General features: G+C 36.3%; 1 protein-coding gene across 1 annotated transcript; it reads left to right on the top strand.

Moving 5' to 3' along the window:
* The first annotated feature begins 1220 nt into the window (after positions 1 to 1220).
* On the top strand, positions 1221 to 2875 carry LOC5570680 (protein PRY1). The gene is made up of 2 exons (XM_001659224.2): positions 1221 to 2169; positions 2221 to 2875. Exons 1-2 carry the CDS (start codon positions 2162 to 2164, stop codon positions 2672 to 2674), a joined length of 462 nt encoding a protein of 153 aa, XP_001659274.2. The 5' UTR covers positions 1221 to 2161; the 3' UTR covers positions 2675 to 2875.
* Positions 2876 to 9703: the final 6828 nt, after the last annotated feature.

Here is a 9703-nt window from a genome sequence, read left to right as displayed (position 1 = left end):
GAAAATACATACCCGTAGGGATTCCTGGAGCAAATCCGCGGAATATTTTTGCAGCAAATCGCTGGACGAATGTCTGAAAGAAATCCCCAGAGGAATTCCTGCAGGAAGTCGAAGGTGGAATCCTGGTAGGCACATCGGAGTAACTTCGGTAGAATTCCTGGAAGAACTCCTGGAGATTTCTTTTGGCGAACTTCCCCGGAGAAATAATCTGATGATTCCAGAGGTGTCTCTGTGGTTGATTGTTACTCGCCTTCCTTCTTAAATCACTCTTCTTGACTTCGAAGACTATCAAGCTGCTCCCCAGCTTGATTGTATCAGGGAGAAAAATCCGAACTGGTAAACAAACTGAGTCAAACAAGATTTGGAACAGCTCAAATCTTGGTCCAAATCCGACCAAAAATGGACCAGACAGTTAGCCTGTTCCAAAAAACAGATAAAAAACTGGTATAAATTAAAATTGGAACATCATATGCAAGCTCCAATTTTTAACATGGTCCAAAAGTTTTGCCCAAACCAGTGATTTGGACCACCGGTGAAGTTGCTCTAAGGGTTACGGTGCAGTTGCCCTAAAGTTACAGTCAACACAGACTGGATGGAAATACAGTTCAATTTCAAACGTATGTTCAGCGTGGCAGAATCAGATCGTACTGTTTGGACCATTGGATTCTCCAAACAATCGACTATTGCCAAGTCTATTTGAATAAACTGTTTCATGCATGATGATAAGTCTTCGAGCTGTTTAGTGGAATACCTAGAAATAAATGGAAACCCGAATTCAGTATTATACCATTTAGTTCCAATATAGTTTGTATCATTTGACAGATAGGTATGCGTATTTCGACCTCAACTGGTTGGCCGTATTCAGTGTCTTGTGTCTTGTTTCAAACATACCAGAGTTGTTTGCTCAACCCAATTTCGAAGTTGCACTTTGACGAAAATTCGTTTACAGAGCGAAAATGGTTCTTTTTGTGAACAAGTCGTCACTTTCAGGAAATTAAAAAGTTCGTCACTTATAAGCAATTGCCTACCTTTTGGCGTTTAATTTGATTTATTCTGCAAATTCACTAAATTCATTTCTAAAATTAATCGATACTTCGAAAAGTTATTAAATTTATGAGACCTGATTCGGAATCAGCGACCCCAAATTTAGTGAATAGAATATCTTTTTCCAACACAGAATAGGTTTCAAAAATATTTGGATGATAATACATGCATCCCACAACATATTTTAGGGAAGAACCACTAAAAAGTGATCAATTGGGATGAAGATACTGTTTTTGTTTACGGCCAAATTGGATTTTTCGGCTATGTGGCGTTCGGCCAAATGTCCCGTATGCGTATAGAACCGTATAACATCTCGAGGAAGCTTTAAAAAGTTTCCCAAACCACGCAGAACGTTCGAGCTTTTGTAATTCTGGTCTTGAAGATCTTTAAAATCAGCTGTAATCAGTACATCTTATTTGCTAGTTCATTATACTAATTAGTGTTCAATCTATTCTGAAGAGTTACACAGAATTAACATGTTTTCCAATTCAAAAAAATCATATCAAATGTGGGACTAATTTACATCAATGAACCAATAAAACTTCACCTACCATTACACCTTCGTTTGTTTTATAATGATTAAAATATCTGGCATACCTTTTATTGTTCACGAACTAAATAAACCTTGTTGTGGCAAAGTCTGAAAAATTGCGCCTTCCTCAGTTTGTTGAGCTAAGGAGACGCATGGTAATTTTCTCTGGCTTAATTGGTTGAAACGGATTCATCATGAATGTTGAAGGAAAACGAAGCAAAGTGTCTTCCTTCTCAACCTTACGTATTATGTCAACACAGTTTTTAATTCATCTAATCATCGTCAATGGACTATTTTAGTTTGTGCCTCTGGCGAAGGTTCTTACTCTAAATAAAACCGTAGGACTAACTTTGGCGGTACACTCTTATCACTTAAAAGCAATAAAAATTTGAATCCAGCGAACAATCGTCGCCATCATAATGTGGGCAGTGACGCATCCTGTGTTTCAAGGGACCTCGAACAATATAGGGCACTCCCCGTTGTGGGAAGAATTTTTCCATTTAAATGGAAATGGGTGGCTCTGGTGGCTGAGTAGTTGCATTTTCGCTTGTGTGAAAGTCACATCGCCAATCTTTGAGCAGAAACATGACACAGTAAGAGCATGTTCGTAAATCTTTGAACTGCGACTAATGTTATCTATTCAGTCAATTCAAGCAGGAAGTCCTTGCCGAACACAACCGAATACGTGCCCAGCACTCTGCTGAACCTCTAGTGTTGGATGAATCCATGTGTCGGTATGCCCAATCCTGGGCCAATCAGCTGGCTAGTAGAAATACGCTTCAGCATCGCACCGAGAAGAAATACGGTGAAAATCTGTACGCCCAGTTCGGGAAAACGCAATGTTCCGGTGAGGATGCAGTGCAGAGCTGGTACAAGGAGCTCAAGGACTACACTTTCGGTCAACCGGATCCAGGCGTGAAGTTTTCCAAGGTCGGACACTTTACGCAGGTCGTTTGGAAGAGCTCGAAACGTTTGGGAGTGGGAATGGCCATCGCCAGTGGGGGTAAGGGAGTCTTCGTGGTGTGTAATTACGATCCACCAGGCAACTTCAAGAACCGTTATGCGGATAATGTTGCGGAAAAAAGTGCCAACAAATGATTGATAGTGAATTCGTGGAAAAAAAATAATTCATTCAAATGTGTAATAAATAGATCTGTTATATCGAAAATGTAGTTTTAAAATCAGACAAAGTTCATCTTACACTCTCATACTTACATGAAAAAATAGAACGATTTCTGGATCCTTTTGTTCAGCTTTAAAGATAGTAATAAACTGTACAAAATTTGAAAATAATAAAAAGAAACGAATAAATAAAAGAAAACAGAATTTTGTAGTATACCATTTAATTCCGCTAGAGTTTGTATCATTTGACGGATACGCGTATTTCGACCTCAACTGTAAGGCCGTTTTCAGTGCCGAGTCTAGTACAACTTATGTTTCAATCCATTAAATTCAGGCAATGCATTTAATCCTAAACAAGTATCTGGAATCACTTCAAAGTTATGGAAAATACATACATATCAAGCGTCTGGCGTTAAGGACATATAGGATGGAATCCCTGTCATGGACTAAAAACAATCACCCGATCACCAGTTTTCGCTTTTTTTATTTTTCTAATTTCAAGTCAGCTGTTCGTTTGCAGTGCTGTCAGGAATGTTGAAGGCTACGTATGACATCAACCAAAATTATTCCACTGGTGTGAGAAAGGCTCAAATTGATGCAATCATTACTGGCAACGATGCCTTAATAATGTTTTTTTTTTGTGTACAACTACTTGTATACAGAAATTTGTGGATTCAACGGAGTTTCACCTTAAACGAATGGTGTGTTAGTGAAAGCATACGTTTTGGCGTTTCTTTCGGAATCGTCTTATCGTTGATTCATAACTGTGGTATAGCTTACAATGCCCCACATTTATGAATCAACACTTATGGGAATACGGATGACATTTTATTTCATGCGGACGGAAAAAAATTGCTTGAGCATGTTATTATTGATTGCGATGCTATACAGATTTATGGTTCACGTAGGTAAAATGTGTTCTGCGTAATTGAAACACTATTTGATGAGATATTCTACGTTTATGCCTACTCTGATCCATATCTGTGTGCTATCCATATCTGTGGGGTGACTGTATAGTCCAATTCAATTTCCGAAGGGCGTATAAAAGGAATTGCTTCTGTACTGATTCTATGCGATCTTTGTGTACGAAATGGTGCGGATTCCATACTAGGTGACAGTATTCCAGAATTAGTCCTACATATGTATTGCGCATTTCTTTCACTATTGGACTATCGTAGAGGTTTTTACAAGTGCGGAAACGCTAATAAAAGTGCGCAATTGCGTCAAATGAGGTAGGTGTCTTCGGGGACTTATTCTTTGTAAATCAAAGAATAAGTGCTCTGAAGACACCAACAGGATTGAATGCAATCCCGCACTTTTGTTCACACTAACGCACTTATGAGGCCGCACTTCGCAGCCCAGTAGTGAAAGAAATACACAATAATATACAATAATTTAATAGCATATGAATCTTGAAAATTGTTACTGAACCTCTTAATGAAGCCAAAAGTTGGGTTCTCGGCGAATCCGTATAAGGTGTGTACAATTTACATTTCTGCACTACCGTAATTCGGGGTGTAGTTGATCAGTGGGGAGAAGTTGATCATTCCCGTACCCACATGTATGAACTGCTAAGAGAGCTAGTATCCGTTTTCAATTATCACAAGTTGTGTCATATCGTATTACCTGATAGCTGCTCTTGATGTTTCTGAATTCGGTTCGTCTTTCAATATAGTTATGCCATGGAAAAACAGATTTTTAAGGAAATGTTCGATGAACTGTTAAAGGGTTCTACCCCAAACATTCGTCTATTGCCAAGGCTATATAAAGACACCATTTAAATAAACTGTTTCGTACATTCCATATATGTTCTGTGAACCCAGTTTTATAATTGCATTGGGGGAAAAAATCATTTTCAGAGATATAAATGTTCTTTTTGTGAGCGAGTTGCCAAATTCAAAGAAAATTGCATGCCTTTAGGCGTTTTATTTGGAGTATTCTGGATTTCACAACATTCAATTCTAAAATTAACCGATTTATCAACAACTTGTAAGATTTTTGAGACTTGATTCGGGTTCAGTGATCCCAAATTTAGTAATTATCATGTCGCCTTATTTTAGGAAACATGTCACAGTAATTGATCAACTTCACCCCGGAATCAAAAATTCCACTTTTTGATTTCTAAAAAATATTTTTGTTATTATGATAACAATTCGTAAAAATTTCGTTTCTATAATTCGATAAACATCCAACCAGTACAGGTTTTAAAAATATTTGGATGAGAATACATGCATCCTACTAGGAATTATAGAACAGAATCGCTCAAAAGTGATCAACTTCACCCCATTTTACGGTACTTGATTTCTTAAAAATACTTCAATTGCAGGTGTTTACATATTTTCCATTAAATGCTATTGAATCACATTTTGTGACGTTGAGTTGGAGTAGACTTTTTTTTTGCACCAAATGAAGAATAAGTTAATAGCATTCTGGAATTCTTTTGCTTCGCAAGAATTACTTACTACCATGAAGAGCTTCTTTCGTCTGCATATATAGAAAAATGTTGAAAAGGTGTTCTAAGGGAAGGGTAAGGTTTTTTAGTGCTGATCAGATTTCTTGTTATGGTAGTTTTTCAATAGATATACAATTGAATTTGAAAACCATTTGAATTTGAACATACTCCAATCAATATAGAAGAGATTGCTTCAAATCGGAAGTCTTTCCGTGTAGAAACAAAAAAGCCATACCTTGGGAAACCATAATTCGGTTTCCCATCTTGGGTGGAACGGTATTTTTAAAAGACGATCCAACATTCTATACACGGGAAAAATCTGATCCCCAAATCATGATTTACAAATCATGAAATTCATAAATTGGTTAGGTCATAATATCAGGATCACAAATCATGCTTCTTAATCATGATTCTCCACAAGCGTAACATCCAGGGTGAAAACACTAAGCGGTGTGCTTTGCGTCAACTCATTCGCATCGATCACCCATTATTCAAGATGACGAAGTGGTTAAGTGGTAGATTACGTGGCTTCCAATCGGAAGGTTCTTGGTTCGAATCTTAGTGTAGTATTTTTTTTTTATTTTGTCGATCATAAACGGATGCACAACTCCGCATTTTTGGCATTTGAATCATGATTCCGAGCAATTAGCAACACAAACGTAGCGCGTGTGTTGCGTTACGGCAATCTGACTCATGATATCAGATATCATTAGTCCAAATCATGGTGTATTTTCATAAGATGAAAACACACTGAAATCATGATATCATGATTCATAATTTTGTTTTTGGATTCTGATTTCTACCCGTGTACCAGGGGTGCTCATGCTGGAGTATACTGCATTCCATATCATTATTTTAATCAAGTATGTTGGCCGCATGAAATAATCAAGATGTGTCCTACGAAATTCTGGTTGTTCCTGTGGGGTGTGCATGTTTAATACCCTTTCCCTTACATTCGATACTGACTGACAGCTATGGCAGCTAGGGCAGGGGTATTGTTGATATATAACACCCTGTATAAATAGAGGCACTGAATTATGCACACTGTAGAAGATTATGGTTAAACCCAACCGAACTTCTAGTGATTCTTTGAGCATTTTCACTGACTTCGGTCAATCACGGAATAGCAACGATTGATATGTGTAGGCAGTCTAAGCTGAGCTAAGCTGTACGAAATTAAGAACCATAGTTATGGATCATGAGGGCCTCATGCAGCTTATTGGGCAACCTGTTGACCTGTTGCCACCACTGTTCTATACCATTTAATAATCATTTATCTTTGAATTCAACATAACATCCATATTACTATGATAAATCCTATTCAAGGCTTAGTTATTATTTTTTGAATTTTTCTATAGAGCTGTGTCTGTACACCATTTCCATCATTCGATATAGGGTAAGCAAAAGTAACAATTTTAGTTTTACGAATTACTTACAGGGTGCTATAAATAAACGCACATAAAACCACGGGCAAGGAAATTTTGCCTTCATCGCATCCCCCAAAACCTCTTGTAGGCTAGAACGTGACTAGTTGGCCTAGAGACGTTCCGATACTTCCGATATATCGGAGGATATTTTGCTATCGATATTCGATATTTTGGTATCGATATTTCCTATTCAATATATCTGTGGTATCGATATTTTCTTCCGATATATCGTACCGTAAAACGGGGTATCTTTGATAATGCGGGTAGCTTTGATAGTGCGTAACCCACCACATACTAAACGAAATATCATAATTTCTATTAATCAGTTAAGCAAAACGAATGCAAAACTAAAGAATATTGTGAATATAAATATTCAAGTTTTCTTCAAAAAAAACTATCAAAGTTACCCCGTTTTACGGTACATTAATATAAGGAAAACAATTGTAGGGTTTTCTCCATTCATAATTCATTTGATGTACCGTAAAACGGGGTAACTTTGATAGTTTTTTCGAAGAAAACTTGAATATTTATGCATGCTGTTTCAAAGAATAATAATTTATATTTTTAAAACAAGTACTGGCATCCTAGCTATCGATTGCAGTCGATAGATTTCCAAAAGATTTATTATGAATGGATATATAATTTTTCATATAATCGAAAGTTGGTTTTCTGTTTTGGGGTAACTTTGATAATGGAGTATGAATCGAACAAAATTGAATGAATAACGAACATTTGTAGGGCATTGCATACTTCTAGGCGTTTAACGTTATATGGAAATTTCTGACTTAGATTACAAAAATGGTCCCAGATTGTGAAAATGCTATTCGCTAAGAGATTTGAGACCGCATTCAAGTTCTATGATAAATAGGCTGTCAAAAATAAGTGGCTAACTATTCAAAACTACATCAAATAGTGATCGTAGAACAGATTGTTTGTAGGCGTTTCGAAAATGCTAAAATTGTGTCAATTTTTAATATTCGTATAAAAAGCCTCAAATGCACTTGATTCCAATGAAAATAGCTTTGACATGAAGTGTCATACTAATACTCTTTACTTTTGCATTTGTTTTGCTTAACTGATAAACAGAAACTTCGTTATTTCGTTTAATATGTTGTGGGTCTCGCACTATCAAAGTTACCCGCATTATCAAAGTTACCCCGTTTTACGGTATTTTAAAAGTAGTTACCATTCGAATTGTACTATAATGTATCTCAACAGAAGATGTTTATGTTCATAACAGTCAAAATACGAATAATCTTGAGTATTCAATGATATTTTTTTTAATCTTATAAAACTAAACGGCAGGTCTCTAAGCGATTTAGGAGTTTTGCTTCATGATATATCTGAATCATATGATATTCCGATATATCGATACTTTGATTCAATATATCGGAGGTATCGATACTTTGATTCGATAATCGTATCTAATCAAATATCATTACTTTGTAGTATCGGAACGTCCCTAAGTTGGCCCACTCTAAAAGAGGCTAAGAAGTGTATATTTATATCACACAAATAAAGCAAAATGGCTTTAATGGTAGCTATATTGAGGCCGCCTGTTCTAGAAGCATGTCGCGTCATCTTGAAAATGATTTTATCATAACGTCGATCTTGCCGGATTTATTCCAACGTAAACAGAACAAAATAGGATTGAAAACACGTCTGTGATAATTTATTTCGTAGTGCTTTATATTTGAAGTGGTTTATTAGGATATAGTGCTCAAATTTTAATGCCGTGTGAGATTTACTGTGAAAGAAGTAAATTTGCCTGTGTCCTCTTTGAAAGTGGCATATTTTTAGTTATTTAGCAATTGCTAAAATAAATCGCCAAGTGTAGAATTCAACATTTCTTGGTTTGATTGGACAGTAATTGTGCTTTAAATTACATTCAGTCAGTTTAATCATCACACCATAACATCTTATGAGCGAATTCATGGAGATAATATGTTTTGAAAAACTGAAATTGTGGCAACCGGAGTGAAATTAATATGACAGAACCCTAATTGATAGATTGCCATCGACAAATGCTGTTTTGTCATCATAAATGCACAAATTAGGGTACATTGTTATGCTTCGGCATGTAAAATTGCCTTAAACAAATGCTGATTGAAGATCATTCAGCTATTTTTCGCTTTTTATTCAACAAAATTTGCAGTTTGGATATGTTATTATGAAAAATATTCGCAAAGACAATGAAAACGGACATTAGTTTGTCTAGTTAGTTAGTTATTTAGTTTTTCCATCATGAATAAGTGTTTGCAATGCATCTGAAGAGCCCAAATTCTGATTTCAAAGGTATAAATAATGTAAGTTATCAAGATTCAATTACAAGTCAATCAGTTTAAGGTGATTATAAAACGAAGCCAAACTTTGAATTTTAAAGTACGCAAGACTGGAGAATCTGACAACAGTTCAAATCAATCAAAGTACTTGCCTGCTGGTGGTGACCAATTGGATAAATTTTCAACGCGGAGCGCTGTTTAGTTCTTGTCAAAAATATAGATGAAAATATACTGCTTCGCGACTAAAAATGGGTGAACCAACGTGCGAAGTTTGGTTTTTGACCAACTTCGCCGCGTCGCAACTCGATTCTCAATGATGCGCATAATGCACACGGCGGAGGGCATAGATGCGCACTATAGCGAAGTGACTCGCGACGCGGCGAAGTTGGTCACAAATCAAACTTCGCACGTTGGTTCACCCATTTTTAGTCGCGAAGCAGTATTCTATGTGCCAATTAATGAACCGTATTCCGGGAAAAGTCCGTCAATTTCTTGGGATAAATATGTTTTATTATTTTTCCTTTGAAGCTTACATGTAATGCAACGTTTGAGTTGAAACAGACATAATTTTTGTTGATTTATATCCAAATTATTCCAATTTGTTGTATGTTCCAATTCTAAATAGGCCACACCGTAATCGTCACTAATCAATCATTCCAATTTGTGCCTTTTGCGAAGGTGGTTTCTTTAATTAGAATCGTAGTACAGTACAATCTTATCACTTAATAGCAATCAAAATTTGAATCCAGCGAACAATAATCACCTTTATAATGTGGGCAATGACGTATCCTTTGTTTCAAGGAACCCTAAACAATATAGAGCACTCCCCGTTGTGGGAAGGTTT

This window comes from Aedes aegypti, chromosome 2, assembly GCF_002204515.2.
Source record: "Aedes aegypti strain LVP_AGWG chromosome 2, AaegL5.0 Primary Assembly, whole genome shotgun sequence".
Taxonomy (NCBI): Eukaryota; Metazoa; Arthropoda; class Insecta; order Diptera; family Culicidae; genus Aedes; species Aedes aegypti.
Note: the sequence above shows the minus strand (reverse complement) of the source record. Positions and strands in the feature narration are given on the sequence as shown.